Here is a 24,696-nt window from a genome sequence, read left to right as displayed (position 1 = left end):
TTAATATGACAATCTTTTACAGTTTTGCAGGAGATTTTAGAACACACTTCTTTCTTCCCACATCCCCCTTTTTATGAGGTCACTGGGAGAAGGCAGTGTGTATGCTAATCACTCCTTTATGACCTGTATTCACAAACCACTTCAGGGAGCCGGGAGCTGAAATCCAGCGAGTAAATTACTGTATTAACGGTTTTTCCGCGAGATTTTTGGCGTTTGCGCCGAGAATTGAATATGCCCCTAATAGTCATTTTTCAATGATGAATCCTCTCTTTATTTTATATCAACTAATAATTTAAAGTTCTAATGTAAACCTATAGTACTGACCAGTTTCCTGTAGTGCATGCTCAGTCAAAGCTCTATAACAATCTATATAAAATCTACTAATTTTATTTAGCTTCTATTTACAAACTTTGAACACTTAACAAGTCAGAAAAGCTTGTGTGTTAAGCAAGGAAAATATATTCACTCTATAGCAGTGCGTGTCCTTTAATACATGTTACAAGTCTGTTTTTCCACACACTTCTGAAAAACCCAGTCTTCTTTGTGAATTTTCTTTACATGTAACATTCTACCCTCACATACAGTTCTTTCAAACACACACATTCTTACCTGAAGGTGTAATTACCAGGAACCAGGTTGGTGAGCGTTAAAACTGCAGTATCTGCTTTGATTTTCTCCTCTCTTAAAGGACCCTTCAGCTCCTCCCAGTGGTAACTGACAATTTTTTCATCATCTGTGCTCTCTGACAACATAAAAATAGAATTTATGAATCTTACTCTATGTACCTGTTAGACGCCTCAAACAGATTCACATTGTGTATTCACTGATGTAAGCGCCACAGTTCCAGTCTATGATCACTAGAAATAACATTACAATATGGTGTATTCCCTTTTGAATTCACATGCACTATTCTTCAATAGTTGATAGCAGTCTATTCTGCCATTGTTACATTAAATGGTAACCTCTCAATTGTAAGACTACTATAAACATAAAGTGCTTTAACTTATACTTAGTGAAGAATGTATTGAATCTCTTTTTTCCTCTTTATCTCTCTTTTTTTTTTTTTAATCACAAACACCAGAAGCATTAAATTAAAAAATGTTAGGTCAAGATAACCAATCTACTTTTACCCATAGATCTACATGCAGAGTCTTTGTGCACAAGTGAGCACTTTTAAGTTCTCTGCGAACAACAATAACTTTTCATTCCAATACAGAATACATTTATGTGTATATTTCTAGGGATACAACAATCAAGGTTATACAAGATATCTTATCTATAAAACCCATTATCTAGATATGTTCTGAAAATTGAAAAGGAAAAAAGTCTATTATTGCTGCATTTTAGTGATCTCGTCTTACACAGGAAAGATCAACATATTTTAAAGGCATATAAGTATATATAAGTAGATATTACACATAAATCAAACTTTTAAGATCAACTTTAAAAAAAATTCCCCTATAGGACACAATTTTGCAACAAACACAATTCTGTTGCCAAAATTTGCATTAAAAATACTTGTGAAAGAATTAAAACATCCGATTTATACTACAAATTAGTGATACATAGTTTAAACTCTACTTAAACCTTTGGAGAGAATATCTTTACAGGGGAAGCTGCCATTTCTGCATACTTACGGCTGCCATCAATCACTGTGGAGGTCGTGGGCAATGAAATTTCCAAATAGCGAGGAGATACAATAGCTACAGGAGGTTGGTTTACTCGTGGTTCTGGAAGAATGAGAAAGTTATATGTAAGATAATACAGTCTACAAATGAAAACACGAGTTGAAAAACTAGTAAATATCAAGTTAATATCTGACCCGGTTTGACTGTAACATTCACAAATCCCTCTCCATGTGCATTATCTCCATCCACAATGACCTTGAACTCATATAGACCAGCTGTGAGCTTGAAGAGGAGAACAACAGTTATGACATTGTAGATCTAAGCAGACACTTATCAAGACAACACATATAATTTTAACAACACTATAAAACCAATACACTTAGATGTTAAACATACAAGTAGGTTAATTGGCTCTTATCAAATTGACCCTAGTCTGGGTGTATGTAGGGAATTTAGACTGTAAGCTCCATTGGGGCAGGGAATGATGTGAATGAGTTCTCTGTTCGCTGCAAAATTAGTGGCGCTATATATAAATGATGATGATGTATTGCTATTATTAAAAAACTAGATTAAAAAATACATAATTACAAGGGTGTCTACAATTTATTTTACATATAAATATTTTGGATTTATTTATTTATTTTTACTATATTTCTAAGTGAAAAAAGTTGAAGTGTATTCTACAGGGTTCAACATTAAACAGATCACAGATCACTGGTTAATGCTTCACTTGACTTTGTACCAGTTAAAAGGTTCTTTTCACTTAAGGATAAAATTAAATGCACAATAATACCAAAAATAAACTTTAGCAAAACACCACAATGTTGATCTCATTCTAATACACAGACTTTAAGACATGCTCTTCTCAACTTCTTCTAATATACAAACACAATCATCAACATCATTCATTTATAAGAAGTGTAACTGAGAGATGATCATTACAGTCTACAGAAAGTGGGCAATGCTGGAACAAAAGGAGCTAGTAGGAAATAGAGTGGAGACTTGAATTGTAGCTGTTAATACACCAAGAGGGACTAGATTGGAGTCTGGTCACAAGGGGTAGGGAGTTCCATAAGTGGGGAAAAGCACAGGAAAAGTATTGGAGGCTGGAGTGAGAGGTTTTCACTAGAGTGGAGGTGAGGTCCATGACAGATCTAAGAGGGCGAGAGGTAGGTGTTGGTGAGGGCTTTGAATGTGATGTGAGAAGACTGAATTGAATTCTGTCGGCTATGGAAAGCTAGTATAGGCTTTTGCAGAGTGGTGCAGTGGACGCTGCGAGGTGTGAGAGGAAAATCATTCTCACTGTGGGATTTAGGATGGATTGTAGTGGGGATAGGCAAGTGAGGGGATGGCCAGATATCAGTGCGAAAGGGACATATTCTGGTGATATTTTCTAAGGATAAGGCAATAGGACATTGCAAGGGAATAGATCTGTGGAGTAAAGCTGAGAGGAGAGTTGACAATGACACCAAGGCAACAAAGCATGGGGAACTGGGAAGAGTGTAACATTATCTACGGTGAGTGAGACTATAGGCTGGTAAGTGACAGGAGGGAAGGTAATGAGCTCTGCTTTGGACATGTTGATATTTAGGTAGCGTTTGGAGGGGAGATGGCAGAGTGGCAGCTGCACCTCCAGAATGACAGAGAAGGATAGGTAGATTTACATGTCATCTGCACAGAGGTGTAAGTGAAGGACGTGAGAAGTGGTATAAAGAGAGAAAGTGGGTTAGACAGTTTCAGTTATACACAAACCACTAGAGTAGTTTAGAAGAAAAAGATAGATAAAAATGAGGCAGTAGCTGGAGGGTGATGTAGGATTGTGATATGGTTTATTGAGGATAGGAGAGATGAACACATGTTTAAAGACTGAAGGGAAGTCCCAGTGGAGAGCGACAGGTTGAAGAGGTTGTAATAGATGCTGGCAAGTATTGGGATGAAGGGAATGGAGGAGTTGCAAGAGAACAGGGGCAACTGGGAGCAGTAAGAGGAATGGAAGAGAAATTATTGGGAGTGGAGGAGAAGGTGGGTGCGGGGTGCTGAATCTGACAAGAGGAGATGTGTCAGATTTTGCCTTTAAATTTATGAGCAATGAGGGAAGAAGGGGGGGACATAAAGAAGTCATTTAATGGTGGGAAAGAAGCAATAAGGGTTGTTTGTCAAGAAGCACTGAGGGTTGGAGTGGATATTAGGGACTTAAAGTAAGTTTACTTGGCGAGACAGAGGACAGTGCAGTAAGAAGACAGGATAAATGTGTACAGTGAGACTGAGAAGATGATCAACAGGCATTTTTAGGTGATACAACCTTATCACTATCTACTAATACAAAGACATCATAACAATTACCTTTCAGTACCTCCAAATACACAGACACTACAATACATATTCCTAATACATGGATATCAAGAAACATCTCTCTCACCTCCTTTTAATACACATCCATCTCAATACTAATACTACACATAATTCAAAACATAAAAAATTATCTCATATTTGTTACTAAGAAGAAATAAAAAAAAACATATTGAGACTCAACTATTATCTCCTTCTAATTCACACACATTAGGACATATGTTAGACAATAAGGCACTTTTTTATTCACCACTAACATTAATAGGATAGCATCTATATTTATCTTATCTGTATTTATAAATTATCTGAATTATATTGTGCATACATTGAGGTTCATTGACCAGTACTTGTCTGGTGCTCCATTAGAGGACAGTTCCTCACCTTTGACAGCTTGAGAGACTGAGAATGCTTCCCCTCCATCTCCCCACTGTAATCTGTAGGATGCGTGATCAATCTCCAGTCATATGTATATAAATTATCTGAAAATATAGATTAATTATAATACACAATTTCATCCAATATAAATTCAATACAAGTTAATATTGCAATCAAGCATTTCCCTTATTATTTATTGTGCACTAATAAAATACTATTGTGGTATTCATTGGAGCAATATGATTTAAGCTCAGTAATACAACCTCCACAACATATAAATACTAATCTATTACTACAATACTTTCAATTAGCCCTTACTCTAGTTGACCGTCGATAATCCACGATTTCCTGGAAATGCTTTATAGACTTTACTTTTTGGGATAGATATAATGCTCAAGATTTTTTAATTTTCTAAATATAATATGAGTTAGGATATATTTAAACTAAGTATTTAAAACAGAAATGTCATGTTGGGGGTTGCTCTGCAGCAAATATGCACATACATATATTAATTAATAACTGTAGGATTAACGTGGTAGCTGAAATGTGTACTGTCACTACAAAGTGCAATGGCTTTCATTAGACACTGTCTGCCTCTATATTATACAATACCTGCCCTTATTAAAATTTATTACACTTGATAGAATAAGAATAATATCTTTCTGTGCAGAGACTATAACATGTCGAAGTGGAAAACATAATCCTTAATGGCAGGCTGATAATGTAAGACATAATTACTAATCCGTAGTAGTTAGGAAGGGACAAATATAACAGACTTTGCAATAGTATTCAGTTCAATAGAAAATAACAATACTTATTTTAGATACAGTGGACCTCAGAATTAATGTAGGTTTCTATGACAGACACTATAGCTATTCAAATATACATTTGTCTTTGAAACCTTTTAAACTCCCTCTATTCCACCACTGATTTGACCTAAAAGATCACAAACTTTCTCTCACAACTGTAGGCAATGTACATGCAAACACGCTGTGTGCATCCTTCAATTTTCTTCCCACAGTTACTGAATAGGATTTATTTTCTCTTTGTATGTGCAAAAAAAAAAGGGTAACATATATGACTGCACAAATCAAAGTATTTTCTAACTGGCTGGTTACAGAAGTGGACAGTATGGCCTGAACTCCCGTTGTTACGAAGGGTGATAATAAGAACAAAAAGGGGAAAATGCAGAAGAACTAAAAACAAATGTAAGAATAGTAACTTGGAAAGTTTAGTCATTTTCAGCACTGGTCTAAACTCACAGCAGGAATTTCTGTAAGGAAAAACTAATGCATTCAAGGTGAACACAGTGTGCATTTTGTGGCATGGTGCACAAGAGAAATGCTATGAAATGATAAACATAAGCACTCATTCATAACAAAGGAACAAGGTAAATCACCTTTATCCACTTAACTCCTTGATTAATTAAAAAACATAATTAACCCCATCCTTTACTATTAACCCCTCTGCTCATCGTCATCATGTTATTTATTTATGGGGCGCCTAAGACACAACCTAGACCCCAAAGAAACCTTTACAAGAGGACAAGGAGGTGAGGACAACAGAAAAGAGAAAGAGGGCCGAGGTATGTGAGGACGAAGTTGTCTTTTGTAGGCGAATTCAGCCCACACAATGGATATATCCACTGTGTGCAGATGGCAGGTTCACTTTAAACTACCATCTAATTTGAGGTGAGGTTAATTAATATTGAAATACAGCTAAAGTAGCGTTCGTAACATTGGAAAATAAAAAAAGTCGACAGGGTATAAAAAGTTTCAAATAGCTGTACTGTAACTAAATTTAATACATTTTTATTCTCAAATCTAAAAGTCATACTAAGTCTTAAACTCAATTATTTTTTGTAGTTTATGATCGAATATAACACAGCAACACACCATATAGTGTACTGTAAGACCATCATGAGATAATTCTATTAATTATAATCTAAAATGTATTATGCTTCTAAGAAAAATTGGTGGGAGCCTAGAGAAGGCAATTATGCCACTTATAAAATAACCATTCACTTTTATACAACGAGTTTCAGCCATGAAAACATACAGCATTTGTGGGAGTTTTTTTTTTTTTTTGTAATCTGCAAGTAATTGCAGTGCTTGTCCATCAAGTCCTTATGATAAAGTGGGAGCAGGTTCAAGATAGGGATAATTCAGATTAATAGGTATTCAGTGATAATAAGAAAACCCTGCACATTGAATATCTAACACCTGGATTTTTCTGGAAACAAAAAGACCTTATCTTGATGCTCCAGTGACTGGTTCTGTGGCTTTTTCAGAGACTGCATAACCACTTATTCGTATACTGTTTGCATTGTAGAGGTTAAAGGGATTAGACAGCAGCTCCTTTAGACGGCCAGTCCTGTAGCACTTTGGTGGGATCTCCCCTTGAGATTTTCACAATTACCTAAAATGAGCTGGCAGAATACTACATTTAATACCTATGAAAAGAGATAGAACTGGGCTGGACATTTAAACTGCCTGGATTGAATGTTTACAGTGAATGCAGCACCTGATTGGACAGAAGCCACAGTAATACAACTGCTACATTCACCATATACCTCCAATCTTAACACGAGTTTACATGGCAGTACTAATAGCTCTGTTCTATCCATATTATAAAACATGGCACCCTTGTAGCTCGACAAAGGAAATGGTAATGCCAAAAGCTTATCGAGTCTGGTGTCAGAGCAGCAAGAAATGAAAATAGGGGGTAATTAATGCACAAAGGAAATTGTACAATAGAGGATTACCCCCCATTAATGGTTAGTGGAGCAGGACAAGGTGAAATTTTCTGGTGGTCTTTGGGGGGGCTATATTAATATTCTGGCATACATTGGGGGGGCTGCCCGTTGATTGGGGCTCTAATAATATGTTGGTAATGATTGGGCGCTGTATTAATGTGGTGATGGTCATTTTGGGTTACTATATTAATAATATGGTTGTCACAGTGGGGTTGTAATATACTGGTCAGCAGAGCTTTGCCATCCACAGAAAGGTTTTGCCATGGACGCATTATCATAAAATAGACCTTTCTATTGATGTGTTGTTACTTTAAAAAAAAACACAGTTGTTAAACATATGCAGATTGGGCTGTTTGCAGCTCTGCTGTAATATTTCAAGCTCCTTTGGCATTTCTCCTTTAACAAGAGAGAGTAACATTAATGAAGGTGGAAAGCGTTTAGCACATTTGCAGAAAGAGAGGAGCTGGTCACATAATAAGTGCAGAAAAAGGTAAGAATTTAGGAATACAAATCTGGATTTTAGTATTCTGTATTCTATTATTTGTATTTAATCCAGACACAAGAACAGATAGTATTACCTTCAGTAGGCTCTGGAACGACAAAAGCATTCAGCTGGACAGCATTACTTGGCAAAGTGACCTCAACGCTGTTCCCAGCAGATACCACAAGCTTGTTTGTTACTAGAGGAAAACACAAATATACGTTCAATTCATATTTATAATGCAAGTCTTTTAAGATTCTGTACTGTGTAAGAGCTCTTCAAAATATTCCAGTGCATGGTCAGTATGTAAAGAACTTAAATGGGCCACATATGGAGTGTCACTCAGGTATACTGGTTCTGTATTCACCATGGACCTAACAAAAGTAGTTGTAATGTGTCAAATTGGTTTGCGGTTCACGGGCACAGTTTTAGAACACACAAAGGATATAGAGAACAGCATTAAAACATTTACTTAGTGTGTGTATATACCAATCCAATAAAATATTAAAACTGAAAAATGTTTGAAGGAAAACTCCCAAAAATATAAATATCTATTAATAGATTGCTCTGCACATGCCAGAAGCAGACAGACATTCAGTGATATTGATAAACTCACTATGACTATATAAGCTGGTTTAAAAAACATGTGGGGCCCGATTCATTAAGGAACGTAAACGCGCATACTTGCCGTATTTTGGTTATATGGCCTAGAAACAACCATACGTCAGTGAATGAAAGAACATCTAATTAATATTCAAAACACAAAGGACGCTTCTGGCAGCCTACAATTTCAGGGCGGAGCGTGGAGGGGAACGGACATATGCTTATGCACAGTCAATGTACAGGAAGGGCCTGCCAAGCTCGAGCACATGCAGCAGCGTCCTATTCAAGCTTGGGCATCTCTCAAGTACGTGTTTTTCAGTCGTATCACTTGCACCAGCTACAGGTCAGGTGTAAGCGACACTGTCATAGTGATGACGGTCGAGTATGCACGCTAGAACATGTGTTTGCAATCAAGAGCAACTGGAAAAATGCATTTTATGTACAGTAGACATTAATAATATCCTGATAAATGTATTTCACGGAAGAAAAATGATGGGGTCCAACTTTTTTTGACATTTTTTTTTTTTAAATGTTTTTCCATTAATGGCTATATTATTAACAAGTAACAATATTTGAACACCTTTTTTCCTGCGCGTTCTACTGGGACTTTATATTCCACATATGTATTGCACGTATCCTGTAGTGTATTGTGTCTGTTTGCTTACAGCTAGTGCCTTATAAGCAGAGTGACCATATTCAACAAAAGATGTTTCTTTAGATCCACTTCATGTTGAATACAGACGGCGTATGCCCGATTTCCGCGCATTTTTAAACAAAATGCTTAATATGTTAATTTTGCATATCTCAATGAATCAGGCCTGCGGTATATCAGACTGGCAAGCGATAAAAATCCACAAACATACATAATGCTATAGCTAGGACATGCATTTAGAAAACATACAATGAATTCATGTTTGCCAGTTAAAGACTGCTAACAATTAAAGTCATCCGAGAAAAATCTTAGAATTTCTTTAGTGGCAGCAGGCTATTGACTGGAATTCTGATGACAAGAAAAACTTTTTACAAAAGATTAAATAAAGCATCGCAGGAATAGATGATTAAAACTGAATATAAGCTTGGTGAAATCACTTCACACTGCCACAAGGGTGGGCTAATGTGAAACAAATCCTATTCCACTTCAACAGTAGCAACATTGTACTGGAAGACAGTCACACACGGATAATGTGTGGATTGTTGTAAGGACACTAGATACCAGCTTTACTAAATCATGTTTGTGCAACTTAGATTTCGTCTTCATACAGATTTCTCATGGAAGCAAAAATACTTTTTATATAGTTAGCATCAAAGTACAGCTTGAATAGCATTAATAATGTCTCTGGAGAGTGCAGATAATACTATATCTCTATATATCTACATTTATCTATCTATCTATCTATCGATATCTCTATCTATCTATCTATCTATAAAAAACAGCTTGTGTGGTGTTCCCAGTATGCAGTGGTTAGTACCTACCAAAAGTGGTCCAAGGAAGAACTACCGGTGAAAGGGTCATGGGCGCCAAAGGCTTAACGAGGTGCGTGGGGAGCGAAGGCAACACGACTGGTCCAATCCCACAGAAGAGCTAATGTAGCACAAATTGTATCATAGACAGCATTAACTTTTTCAGCAAAGGTGCCAGAACACACAGTGCATCGCATCTTGCTGTGTATGGGTCTACATAGCCGTAGACCAGTCAGAGTGCCCATGCTGGCCCCTATCCACCGTCGAAAGTGCCTACAATGGGTATGAGAGTGTCATAACTGGACCATGGAGCAATGAAATAAGGTGCCTGGTCTGATGAATAACATTTTCTTTTAAATCCTGTGGACGGCCAGGTGCTTGTGTCATTTACATGGGGAAAAGATGGTAGCAGGATGCAAGCTGTCGGAGGCAGTTTGTTGCTTTTGGCAATGCTCTTCTGGGAAACCTTGGTTCTTGACATTCATGTGGTTGTTACTTTGACACGCACCACCTACCTAAACATAGTTGTAGATCAAGTACAACCCTTCATGGCAATGGTATTCCTTGTTGACAGGGGCCTCTTTCAGCAGGATATTGTGCCCGGCCACACTGCAAACATTGTTCAGGATTGGTTTGAAGAACATGACAAAGAGTTCAAGTTGATGACTTGGCCTCCAAATTCCCCAGGTCTCAATCCGATCGAGCACATGTGGGATGTACTTGAAAAATAAGCCCAAGACATGGAGGCCCCACCTCCCAACTTATTGGACTTAAAGGATCTGCAGCCAACATCTTGGGGCACACAGTATACCTTCACTGGTCTTGTGGAGTTCATGCCTCAAGGGTCAGAGCTGATTATATATATATTATATTATGTATTTATGTATTTTTTCAGTCGTTGAGTTGGAAATGTTAGAGGTGGTGCTATGGGAATTTAGAAGTGGCAGTATGGAAAATGTATTAGGAATTTAAGGGAATGGAATTTGATAGTTTAAAAGTAAGGCAGTAGCAGAGGTGGTGGTATGGCATATATATAAAATTACATATAATATATATATATATATATATATATAAAATTTTCTATAGCACTACATCAGGATTTACAGCCATGTAGTGCAGCTGAACAGATGTACATGTACTCTGTGTGTAAACGGGAGGAGGGAGACACCTAAAGGAACAAGAGCAGGAGATGTCCTTCATTGACCGGTTGACTTTGACTCATCCTGATTAACGATAGAAAGGAGAGAGTCCTCGCAATCATTCGGCATAACGAGGCACCTGGTCACTGCACTAACTGGTGACAGGAGGGACAGCACAGATGTCACACCACCTCATACCAGCCCACTTTGACCAGGATACATAGATAAATAGATAGCAAGAACAAAGACTAAATTTGGAACAATAGAAAATGCATTATGAGATCTCATGAGACAAAGAAGAAGGAAGGAAATTAAAAGTAAAGTGTGCAAAAATAAATTAGAAAAATGCCTACTTTTTCTTTTTAATTTGTGGTTTGGCAATACAATAAGGTAAAGGACAAGGGAATACTTTGTTTGAATAGGGGGCAGGGAAGAAAAAAGAAAGTCTTTTGAAGAGGAAAGTGAATTGCAGTACACCAGGGACATGAGACAATAAAAGTGGATCCTGAATGGTAATTATTGGCTGCAAGGATGCCTCCTGGTCAGTGATATGGGAAATCAGAATCATTCCCTAGGAAGACTGGAACGAAAAAGTGTTTCAATTTAAAAGCTAGTGGCTTCTCCCACTTCAACAAAGCTTAATGCTAAGGAAACCCCTCTAGATACATGGTTATATTTCTAACCTATAGTTGTCTTAGACCTCCAAATACATTACTTTGAGCTGCTGACAATGCTTTTCTGGCTGAATCCATTTCTGGAACAATGCATAATCTAATGTGGACACTCAAATAGTTAATTCTCCTAATGTAATTATAGCAAATACGATATTAAATGCACAATGCAAAACACAACAACGCAGTTAATGTAATTACATGGGTAACCAGTGTAACATTCCATTGGGTAAATACAATATTTTGCTCTTTGTGCTTGCAGTCCACCATTTCTAGAGAGGTAAGACCCTAACTGCAGCCTGGATCTGCTGCCAGTAATTACGGGTTTTTGGGCTCTAGCCTCCCCTAAATCCCACAAACATCTTCAGCCCACGAAAATATAACAGTGGACCATTTTAGGAAAAACATAGAAAGGTTAATTTTAATACCCTATTAACTATGTCTACACCTATATTTTAATCTGGTTCTTTACATTCTCCATCATTTTCTAAAATGCTAGAGAAATTTATTACGCAGCTGTTGATATCATTCTAGGATGAAATATGAAGCATACTGCTGGTGTAGGAAACATCTTACCTCTCTGTCTGTCTGTATTAGCCTGTATTGTTTTACTACTGTTTTTGTTCCCAATTGTAAAGCACTACGGAGCTAGCTAGCGCTATATAAATAATTGATGATGATGATGATGAGATGTCTAAGTACAAATATTCGACCCTTACGAAGTGCTCCCCTGTGTAGAAATTTGGAGCCCCTAGCATTACCTCAAATTCACGGTTTTGAACCCTCTCAGTGAACACTAGTGAGGGAATTGTCTGTAGGGAGACAATGTCTTTGTTAACTCTACTCTTAAACTGGGTACACACTACAGGTTTTTCTTCCAATTATTGTTGCTTTCACACAATAAACGACTGTTTGGCAAGATATCGCATTAGTGTGTACACTCCTACAATCATGTTTTATCATACCAAAGCACATCGTATCATTTGATTTGGTTTTATAAACTTCCTAAAAGTCACCGATGTCAGGCAAATGTGTAAGTGTGTATGCACTCATGGCCAGCAGTGTAGGCAGATCACTATAGAGTGTGCAGAGTCACTTTTCAGCAGATGGCTATGAGAGATGAAGAGCACACATCTTAATGTAAATCATATATGTATACACACAAAAATCTGCATGTTCATTTGGACTTTCAGTCATTGGTGAACTCGTTACAGATATCGCATCTGCAGTAATATTTTGTAGTGTGTACTCATTTTATCAATCAACCTTCGCCGCCTATTACACTTGAAAGGGAAAGACACAGCCCTTCTTTACTACAATTTTTAAAAATCTGCATTAAACAACATCTACGTAAATCGTCAGCAGCATCCTTTTGACTCCGTTTCAGACAGGACATATATTCTGCAAACAGAAGTGGCAATACAAGGTGGGGAAGTTTTTCTGGATCTTGGACACACAGAAAAACTGTACCTGTTTCTGTTGTCCATATCCAAACATGAAAAGCTAGTCTGAAAAAAAGCAAACACTAGAAAATGTCATTTACAACAAGCTGCAGGAATCAGTAGTTCCGTGAAGATGGAATAATAAAATTCATGTCTGCATTTTTAGAAATCAGCCTAACAAAAGTTGCAATATGGAATACATTTCCCATTTGCAGTTTAAAATAAATAAATAAATAAATGAGAACTGTTCTTTCACCAGAGGAACATATAAGCGATTCTATCAATTAATATGTTATACAGTAGAATAACTATTCACATTTGCATTATTCATATGGTTTAATTATGTAATGTTTATCTATGTCGGTGTGACTACAACAGTGTCACTTTTTGCACAACAGGAGCAACTTGTATACTAACTAGTCTATACGTAAAGCCTGCCCAGTTTTATCTGGTAAGCATATAATGCTGACAGTGATGTCCTTCACATTGGAGATGCCTATGCTTTTTATGTGGCAATAAATGATAAGATGTGTAATTGTAAGAAAAATGTAAATAAGCAGAGAACATCTGCTTACCTGGAACTGCAGTGCTGGTACTTGTAGGAACGGGGGTTGGAATTGTGCTTGTGTTGCCAGGTACTAGGACTGGTGCCAACGTGACTATACTTGAATTTTCTCCACCTGTAGCTGGTAAACTGTCAAATGGCAATGAATTTGTGGCAACAGTTGATGGCTTTGATGTGAAAGAGCTTTCAGATGGTGGCAGTGCAGTCGGCATTGAAGATGGTGTCTGTGTCTGGAAGAGGAATAGGATGGGTAGAGATCTAACGTGGAACTAATTGGGGAGATAACATTACATGCATATAAACACAATCACACACTTGCTTTTGATAATTAATCCAAAATTGTTTATGTAAAACCATGCCCTGATAGGAACTAGGATGTTTGAGAACCTATGTAACCTTGTTCTAACTGAAAGCTATTGTCGTCTGCTGTCAATCAAAGCTCAAAAACAGTACTATAGTATAATTCAATTTGCTCATACTGGCCACAAATGGGCAGAGTGCCAAATGACCAGATCAGTCTGGACCAGAAATGAGCCTTTTAATTCAATTGACTTATTTCCAGGCAGTACACTTGTTTAGGGACCACACAAGAAGTTTACTCACATGAAGCATGATTCCTATAGAGGAAAGTGTCTCCCCCTTCATCAAAAGATCATCTCAAACAGTTTTCGATGCATGATATCACCATGGTATGCCCAAAATTAGCTTTATGCCCAATGATGATCTGAAATTAGATCTAGTTAGATAATGACTGCTATGTGTGCAGTAATTTTCTACCTGTGCTATAATCCTTTGATCTGGCTGCACCGCCTCAGCGCTATTACTTTTCCTGTACTGATAAGTGTGTAGTCATGGATTTAGTGGTCATTTAAATATAATGTAGGTAGCTCAAACCAGATTAAAGGTGGAGTGGGGTTGGGTTGCTACACATGGCATGTCTCCAGGCCCTCCTCTTTCAGGGGGGCCACAGCACCTAATTCCTGCTGGATGGTGTCGGCAGTCACAACAAAAGTGACACGCATTGAATGAGGCTACAATGAGACCTATAAGAGGGGGGCTGCAACGAGAGAGGCATGGAGGGCGGCTGCGACGAGAGGCATGGAGGGCGGTTGCGACGAGAGAGGCATGGAGGGCGGCTGCGAAGAGAGAGGCATGGAGGGCGGCTGCGAAGAGAGAGGCATGGAGGGCGGCTGCGAAGAGAGAGGCATGGAGGGCGGCTGCGACGAGAGAGGCATGGAGGGCGGCTGCGACGAGAGAGGCATGGAGGGCGGCTGCCACGAGAGAGGCATGGAGGGCGGCTGCCACGAGAGAGGCATGGAGGGCGGCTGCCACGAGAGAGGCATGGAGGGCGGCTGCCACGAGAGAGGCATGGAGGGCGGCTGCCACGAGAGAGGCATGGAGGGCGGCTGCGACGAGAGAGGCATGGAGGGCGGCTGCGACGAGAGAGGCATGGAGGGCGGCTGCGACGAGAGAGGCATGGAGGGCGGCTGCGGCGAGCGAGGCATGGAGGGCGGCTGCGACGAGCGAGGCATGGAGGGCGGCTGCGACGAGCGAGGCATGGAGGGCGGCTGCGACGAGCGAGGCATGGAGGGCGGCTGCGAAGAGAGAGGCATGGAGGGCGGCTGCGAAGAGAGAGGCATGGAGGGCGGCTGCGACGAGAGAGGCATGGAGGGCGGCTGCGAAGAGAGAGGCATGGAGGGCGGCTGCGACGAGAGAGGCATGGAAGAGGAATGAGAGAGATATGAAGGGAAATATGAGATATGAGTGTAATAACAGTTTTTCTCTTGCATATGATGATACTATGCCCTTCATTTTAGACAATAGCCCCCCCCCCCTCGTCCTAAGTGCCCTGGCCCCCCCAAACCTTAATCCAACCCTGAGGTAGCCGACCGTTAAAACTATTTTTTCAGTAAAGTTAATGAAGAAAAATGAACACTTGTTTAACAAGAATTGCAGGAAACATAATTACATTTTAGCACCTTTCAAAAGATCAGCACTTAGTACATTGTGGTCTTGTTGCTAAAGTGCATATGTTGTAGTAAAGCATGTACAGATACTGCATATTAATCCAAGGCTTGGATTTACACAATACAATTTTTTTCAAATGCTTCAATTTAAAATAAAGGGCTGTGTATTTTGGTAATATAGAAAGAACCAGGTCACCGACATCTTCTTGGAAAAGAGACTAGTTCTGCTGAAATATCGTTTTTTCTATTGGCTAAAAACATGTCTTATATTTCTCAGAAGTCCTTCCCACCTGCAACATGTGCAATGTCAATCCACTGACCACTAAAGCAGGTATAATGAGTGCCATATTACAATTCTAAAGGGAATCTATAACAGGCATGTACCACCAATTTTCTTTGGTCAAATGAAAATCTTTAACAATACACATAATATTTTAAAACTATTTAAACAGTATGTGTGTGGTTTTTGTCACATTCAGTACCGTAATGATCTATAATATCTCACATCATTAAGAAAAAAATAACCAGAATCCAAACCTAGAATCACTCTTAAAGCCTGCCAAACATCCACTCTACAAGTTCATACTCATGACAGCATTGACTTACATACTATAAACATACCAAGTGTTATCCAGCTCTTTATAAATTTAAGGATAACATTTTGTGCAGTGGAAGCGAGATATATTGATGACTGTCCAAGCAAGAATAAAATAAAGATATGTAATATTCAATCCCAGGGTTTACCATGACATGTGCACATATGTTGCCTATATAGTGACAGTATTGTTTTGGTATATGCAAAATAGAGACAGAATTTCATACATGAGGTTAAGTGCCACAAATCACATATTGGGCAGTCAGATTGCAATGGGATAAAGTTCTTAGTGGTGATAATTAAATCTTAACTCAGAGTTAGAGGAGTATTTTTTCATTTCAAAAGGAGAGTAAATGTAATTTTTTAGTAAACTGTGCAGAAAAATTTGGTTATTTATGTCAGTGCATGCTTTCCTGCTATGTAAAGGTTAATAAGGTTCTAAACAACAGTACAGTGAGTGCAGATATAATATTAAAATTTGTAGCATTCTCGAATATCCAAAATGTGTGTATATTGGCTCACACCCAGATCCTGTTTGCAATATGACATGTGAAAAACTGCCTTTAAAACTGTGACTGATTTTAACCCTTGGCTACCAAAAAATGACTCCAATTGATTTGAGAACGTTGTTATTGATTTTTTTTCTGTTTTATGGGTAAAATAAGTTATTTAGACCTCGAACAGATAGGCAAGGATACTGCACGGATGGTGCATTGTCCTGCGAACGCTCAGAAAATTAGGGTTAACTTGAAAACTGACTTGCGATGTTAGGTGTCCAAAGACTACACTGCATTCACAGCTAGTGCCCATCTAAGTACTAGCAACGTGTTGTAAGCACCGTCGGTGAGACGTACTGCAGGACACTCTAGTGTACGATGTCCTAAATTGATAATCTTCTGCAGCAGCGAAGGTTAGTTCACACGTCGCACTGTGCAGTGCGCACAGCACATTTCACCTCAGATATGTGGACAAACTATAAAAGTTCGCTGTAAAAACTAAAAGTAACACACTGAGCAGAGAAGAGAAGAGGATGCAAGAGCTCAGGCTACTATTACATTTCCAAATACAATTTACAACAGCAACAACAAAAAAAGTTGGCAGCACTAGTTTAAACAGTAATGGCCAATATGATACATTTCAGGGGCTGCAAGGTGCCGCACTCTAACCTTCAAAAAGGTCATTGATCTCAGTAATAAGGGAAAATCGTACCTTTCAATCAAAGAAAGAGACACCTATCTGTAATAACATATTAGCAGACAGGTTAAAGAAGTGTTAAAATCTATAAGAAACAAATTGACAATAAAGCAGGAAGGACCTGGAGCTGCAGCTGAAGCCTCAAAGCAAATACAACACCTTCTCACTTTGCTTAAACTTTCTTTGTTACAGTGTGACATCACTTTAATGTCGGTATTGAAAAGAGATTAGAATGAAATGCTCTTTGGGGCGAGGTATTATATCTTCCCCATAGTGCAAAGTCTCTTCTGCCTGAAGTACTGTGTACATGAAACAGCCAAGAACCTTCATAACTGTGAGAGGTGGGTCTAGTGATGGTCATTTATGAACACCAGTTTGCAGTGCAACACTAGCAAATATGAAATTCATAGATATTCTAATACCTAATAAGATAAACAGGACAAAGATAAATTAATATAGACCACACAACTAAATTTAAGCACAAGGCAACACTTAGACCAAGAATTTATATATTGCCCTACTCAGATCATTTGTAAATATCAGATTCCACATGAAATATTAATCTGATTGGAAAAACAACAGAGTGCAGAGCTCAGTAGAGCACAATGCCAATAAAAACAGAGCCCATCATGCAGAGGGGTTGGATATTTGTTGATCGCACTTTATTAATAAAAAAGTTAAAAGTTTGTTAGGCAGCAGTTGGAAACTGGTAGAACAAACATATGGTGCCATTTGAGGGATGTTGGACATCTTAGGCCATCACCTTTTAGTCTCTCTTATTTTGCAGTTTTCTGTGTACATATTTTAAAAAATATATAGTACCCTATTGTCATTCACATTTAGGTTAGAAATTGTGGAGAAAAACACTTCTCCCTTCAGAACCCTTGTTTCAGTTTCTGCTTCTCTTACATGAAAGCATTGCTGACATGAATTTCCTGGAAGTTTTGCACCTGGTAATGTCCATTGCAATACTGACTCATTTTAATGTGCAATACCTCTTATTCTACATATTGGAAGTACTTCTAACCAAGTCCAGTAAACATATCTTGATCAGTATTGTAATAAAAAAAGGTCTTACTAGACCAGTGTTGGGCAACAGGCAGCCAAGGGTCTGCAAGCAGCTCAGTGAGACTTTAACTGTGGTCCCTAGCTAGCTGAACTCGAACGGACTTATTCTCTGATTTATAACAAAAGCAGAGAACAAGACTGAATGGGAGCAGCCAACTTCTGCATCATGTGACCTCTTCTGCAGGAAGGTCATGCAGCACATCAAAGAAGGAGGTCAGTGTGCTCACCCTCTTCTTCTGAGGGCTCCTACTGTAAAAGTAAGTAAAGTGGGGAGGTGTGATAGGCATATGGGGGAGGAGGTCTGATGGACATGTAAGGGACATGGGGGATGTCTGATAGGCATGTGAGTGCATATTGTGGCAAGTGGGTGTCTGAGGGCACATGGGGCTATTTTGGAGCAAGTTGGGGGTCGGCGTTGCCTGTGGTGGAAATTTGGAGCATGTGTGGGGCATGTGGGGGTATTTTGGGATAAGTGATGTTTGTGTACCAAGGAGTCTTTTTCCTTCTTGAAGTTAATGGCAATGTATGGACCATTGAAGGCTTGAGGGGCCATACATGCAGCCCTTGAAGTATATCATTGTACTAAACAGTTTAGCACCTGCTTAGCAGCCAAGTATCCCTGGAAATTATTTTTAAATCTTGACAACCATGTGAATGCTGAAGAAACATACTAAGAAGAAATGAAAAGTGTTTAAAAATGACAGCAGACTAAAAAGTTAGGTATATTTATTGAAGCAGAAATGAGAAGCTTTTTAGATTGTAAATGTATTTGGCTAAGCCCAACTTATCATTCTGTTCGAAGTCACTGTATATTATTTATGTGTATAATAATGCCTTCAGTGTTCAGCTCTGCATAATATTTTGACGCCTAATAAATAAAGGATAATAATAACAACAACAACAAATATCTATAAATATAAAAGTAAGCTGCATCCTTCTTATAAGTAGTGATTGTCTGCAGTTTGTTATTCTACATGGGTATATCTTATTGTGCACACAGGACCGTAAATCTCTGATTCACTGGATTTGCTTTATTTGAATTGTTGTTGCCATATTACTTGTTTTACAAATGTAAACATTAGAAATTACGGACATAAACGAATGAAAAAGTTGTACCATGCTTTCTTGACAAATTAAAAAAAAACACAAGAACGCAAGAACAGTTAAAGCACTACAGAATTTGCTGGCATTATATAAATAAATGTTAATAGCAAAAACACAAAATGTACAGATTGATACAGATTTAGATGTTTCAGATATGTCTCTCAGAAAGAAAAGCAAACTAAAACATTTTTCAAAAGTGTGTAAAATATTTAATTAAGATTTCTGTATTATTAAAGAGACAATGGAACAAATATAACTACCCAATCCCTGAAGATTTCTACCTTTCCATCTACCACCACATTTTATTAAGACTCAAAAATTATAGATAACGGTTTGGTGTGTTAATGGACCAATTAGAAGCAGAGGTCTATTTTACTGTTAAAACGCCACAGCAGGGTGATGTCTCAAAGGCGAGACCAGTCCAGACAAACCCAAGCATCTTCTGGTGGAACAATTAAATATTTTCCAGGCTCACGTCTCTATGAGCTGCACTGTAGAGCAGCCATAAGATATGCTAAAGTATGCAAAGGGGGTCTCCACTTACATTTTTAATTTAAAATCTCTTACCTTTAGAGTCCATGTAGGACATTGCTGGAGGGACATCTAGGGACAGAAGCAAAGAGCATTGCCAACTTCCTAAACTGCAACTGCTCATGTACACATTGTGCAAATTTTTATAGCATAGTGCTGTCTCATAGACAGCTGCTAAGAACCTTTCACCAGGGGAGAAATTCAAACTGAAAGGCTCTTGAACCTCAATTACCAGGGAAAGGCTTTTTTTTTTTTATGGAAACACTTTTTAAGGCTAAAATTAGAATTGTGGGTGACACTGGGGAAAAATAAGATTAGTAGTTATGGCTGGACAACACCTTCAACTGATAGACAGACAAATGCTTACGAGTATGGATTCAGAGCACCAATACCATAAAGTCATTATTTTGAGTGCATAAAAATAGACAAAGCCACATTTTTGTAATTTGTATTATGCAAACACTTTTTTTTAGTTTCTAGTTTATCAGTTTGCTACAGTTCTTGGCTACTGGCCACTCTAATCTTTTGATGTTCCCATACAGTGCTGACTTCCAGTTGCTCATAGAAGATAAATGACATTCCCACAATACTCTGTGGCTATAAGTTAAAGTGCTCAGTGACTAGTCTGTGTAATGTTGGAACATTCCTACAATGGTTGAGTGGTGGTTTATATGTTATGGCTGCTAGGTTTGCTTGAGCACACCAATCTGTACGTCTATTAACAACTGCATCCATACAGAGATGTGCGTTGAAAGCCAAAGTGGAAAAATGGGAGATGTGAGACAGAGGGTGGATATTGGGTACAGTATATCTACTAGACTATTGGACAGTGTAACAAAGTTTAATAAACCTCTACACTCTGCCTCTTTAAATGCACAATTCCAGTAACACATCTCCACTAAGCAGTAACTTACCTCTACAACTGGGTTCACTCCTGAACTCTGTGAATTGGTCTGGTGGTTTTTCGATGAGAGGGGCTCTTGTTCTGACTGCTTGCCTGGAACATTTTGCTTTTTATCATGCTTTAAATCCTCACGGTCAACCACCTGTCTTTTAACTCTTGAAGGTCCCCACCATAACCCATGTGATTCTCCAAAGTGATCCTCTCCCTGCGTTGTGATATGTGGCATGTTGCGAAACAGTTTCCGTGATGTGTGCTCCCTATTTAAAAACACTAACAGGGAGTCTGTAGAGTCCATCTTAGTTGATGAACACCCCTTAAGAGTCCTACAGTTAGCAAGGATGCAAGTGTCTTCCAACATCCAGAATACATTACAATAGTGGCTCTGACAGCAGGAATCATGGCAGGAGTGAACAGACTGGACACCATTAGCCACCTTCAGGTAATGGGTATCATTCCTAGTCCTCAGACCAAACCCGAACTGAATTCTACCTCTAGGACACACGGAACTGCTTTGGATGGCATCTATGAGAAAAAAAAGAAAACATGATTTAAGTAAACATAAACTCATGCCAATGATTAGTATTTGTATACAAAAATAAATAAAATAGGTGAGGGAGTTGATAGGGGAAGACTGGTATACCAAATATAATTTACAGTAAGTCTGTCACAGCTATAAGATACACATATAAGAGTTATACCACAAAACTATTCTATGGCATAGTACTGTTATAACACATGTATAGCGCCTCTGGATGCTTCCCACAGACAGAAAACTGATGGGTACTGTAAGAAAATCCGCTAACAGGATAGTGTGCAGCCCTCCAGAGGAAAAGTTCCAAATTACTCAAATTAGTTGTAATTTCGCCGAAAGACCAACAGTAAACATTGTTGTAAAAATCTGCTGTTTGGATGCATGATGTAGAATGGTCACAATCCCCATAACACTAGTGCACCTCTCCACACAGGACTTAGGCTGGGTACACACTACAGAAAATTTATCTCAATGCAATATCAGTAACGATTTTACCAATGACTGAAAGTCCAGATCAACATAACGATTCATATGTACACACTATACACGTTTTATCTTCAGATCTGTGCTCTTCACCTGTCGTAAGCATCGGATGAAAAGATTGTGACTCTGTAAACTCTATGGAGATCCTAATCATGAGGGCATACACACTGCAGAATTGGAACAACATTGTTACATCAATTCTAGAAATTTTTAGTCTGGTTTAAAAATCAAATCAAACGATATTACGTGCTTTGGAACGATAATCGCTCATCATTGGAACATACACACTAATGCATTATTGGGCCGAACGATCGCTTATCATTTGTTTGCCATGATAATCGGGAGGAAAACCAGTAGTGTGTACCCAGCCTTACTAGCAGTTTGCTACTTACATGAAGTATTCAAGTGCATTATACACCATTTTTATGTGCACTCGTACAACTTTTAGGAGCTTCCATTCAGATACTCAATTTTACAGATTTAAAGTCTGAGAATGAATAGATATTAGACTATTTAATTAATTTGTCTTAGCAACAATGTTATTTTTAAACATTTGCCAATTGAGATAGTAACGAATTTGTATAATCTTTCTATGGGTAACACTATGTTAATTAGAGTTCCATCCAGTTCTTGTTTTGTCTGCTGTATGCAGTCTAGTTGGGGAAAATCTGGGATATCGGTTGATAACCAATAATAATGTCTACAACTTCAATCAGCGAAATGTACTTTCCTGATTATTTTAGGGCTGATGAATTTACAGAAGCGTTCTGCATATATCTCGAGAATTAAACCAGCTGTGATGTTTGTATTTGAAAGGACAGAACTGCTAGAGCATAGTGACACCAATTAATGGTAATGCAGTAATGTGACCTACACAAGGACAATAGTACAATAGCTTATGCATCAGTCATTTATATTAAAGAACTACAGCTGATGAACAGGGATAGTGGGCTTATTTAGTCACAATGTGCAAATGCGCAATTAACTTTGATTGATCTCATGCAAGTTAAAAAATGGGAAACATTTTTAAACACTAATAGTTAGGAAGTAATGGGCATAAATGCTATACATTTAGAAAACCTATATTGATGGGGGGGGGGGTGCAAAAATGGACAGGGTTTTTCAAGTGCACCTCGCTTTATAAGTATGACACTCTACTAAGCATCATATTTGCGGATGCTTAATTTATTTGTTAAAGAGGTTTTTTAAATGCCCATTTCTTAGAGCAAATGTCTGAATGTTTGCTATGGTTTATTCACTCACTATCATTAGAGTGTCATCAGAATCTGCTTTGTGTTACTTATGTAGGCATATTAAAACCTATAGTAGACCTGTCAAAGTCGTATAATTGGATGAACGAAAGTATATTGGTTGATATTGTTTCATTGTGCGATTGCCTCCAGTATGCCATGCTACACGTGGCGCACTGCGATCGCACGGTAAAATACGCACGCACGCAGTGTTATTTAAGGTTCAGGTTATAGGAAATGTGTCATGTCTGATATTTTAATCCCCTATTCATCAGCAGCTGTCCGATGCATTCGGCGAAAAGATCGCACATTGCATACTCTAGTTATTGATGTTAGGGAATAAACCTTTAATAGGATGCTGACTATAAAATGCTAATGGACTAGTTGTAACTGGAGTCTTGACGGGAAGAAAGGAGCACATCCCCTGGAGAGATGACCCCCCACCTTTGAATTCTTTAGTTTGAACTAGCCCATGACCTGTTTACAATGGACCCACCTGAAGTCTGGACCTATAGAAGCAAGCCACGTCATCTGCATTGTTCTCTCTGTAACACTGAATGTATATATAATCGTAGCTGTGCTCCCACTAGCTTCAGTCATTCTCTGACCACAGTATTCAAGGGTGAACTACTGTTCACTGATACCCGTGGGAGCGCAGCAGTATGTATGTATCTTTTGGTATTGGCTGTACTGTACTGTGTTATATAATAATCATGTATTGAACTGTTAACTTTTTACATCTGATAAAATAAATCACTTTGTGCGTTGGAAACACAATACAATCGCTTATGCAATGCTTATTTGAAAACGATAGAATTACTTTAATACACCCTAGACAAATATTTGCTTTTTGTTTGTTGATATTCGTCTCCTCCATAATCTACTCTGTCCTTTGCCTGGCAGAGTCCATAAAGTTTTTAGGTTTGTTGTTCTCCAAAAGTTAATATAAATGAAAGAAATATCTCTTACGCCAGGATAGCAAATTTTTTTGTCAAAATACTGGTAAGTATCCAAAATGCACGGTGGAGGACATCTTTTGGCATTTATTATGGTGTTGTCCTTCTATTCAACAATTTTGGGAAGGAGTGGTGAGCAGGCTTCAAGATGCATTTGATTAGTCCATGCATTTGTATTTTTGGCCTAGGCATACAAGAATATGTAAATAAAACCATGGTAGTGTAAATTACAAATGTATTGGTGCTGGCAAGAAGTGTAATAGCTGGTCAATGGCTAGCTGCAGAACCTACTCATGTTTCAGCCTGGTTATTTGGCTCAATGAGACCCTGGAATATGAGAGATGTGAAGCTTTCATGCAATCATGAATAAATGTAACCAAATTTGGTTTGGATGGTGACAATTCAAGTGCGCTGCAATACACAGAAATTTGATGTCTAAAATTCTGGATTTGGATTTGTAGGGACTTCACCTTCTTGTACCCGAGACCTGTATTATGTTATTTGCGACTGTTCAAGGTTATTAATTGCTGTTAAATATGACCAGGTGTCATTAATTGTAGTTAACGGTTACAATCGCTATTAGGTACTGTGCAATACCGATGAATTATTATTATCAGTACTGATTTATAGACATGTAGAATTG

At 38.2% G+C, this 24,696-nt stretch overlaps 1 protein-coding gene across 2 annotated transcripts in view; it reads right to left on the bottom strand.

The window, feature by feature from the left end:
- Positions 1-24,696, bottom strand: part of KIAA0319L (KIAA0319 like) — a 78,876-nt gene that overhangs the window by 29,212 nt on the left and 24,968 nt on the right. For both annotated transcript variants that reach the window (XM_075195481.1, XM_075195480.1), the window contains 7 exons: positions 20,843-21,354; positions 13,480-13,699; positions 7,686-7,787; positions 4,359-4,456; positions 1,823-1,910; positions 1,638-1,730; positions 610-742 (listed from right to left, as the gene is read on the bottom strand). In XM_075195481.1, the coding sequence (XP_075051582.1) occupies positions 610-742; positions 1,638-1,730; positions 1,823-1,910; positions 4,359-4,456; positions 7,686-7,787; positions 13,480-13,699; positions 20,843-21,354 (1,246 nt within the window). The remainder of the gene's footprint in view (positions 1-609; positions 743-1,637; positions 1,731-1,822; positions 1,911-4,358; positions 4,457-7,685; positions 7,788-13,479; positions 13,700-20,842; positions 21,355-24,696) is intronic.

This window comes from Mixophyes fleayi, chromosome 2 (assembly GCF_038048845.1).
Source record: "Mixophyes fleayi isolate aMixFle1 chromosome 2, aMixFle1.hap1, whole genome shotgun sequence".
Classification (NCBI taxonomy): Eukaryota; Metazoa; Chordata; class Amphibia; order Anura; family Limnodynastidae; genus Mixophyes; species Mixophyes fleayi.
The sequence above is the reverse complement of the archived record's forward strand: the minus strand, read 5'-3'. Positions and strand labels throughout refer to the sequence as shown.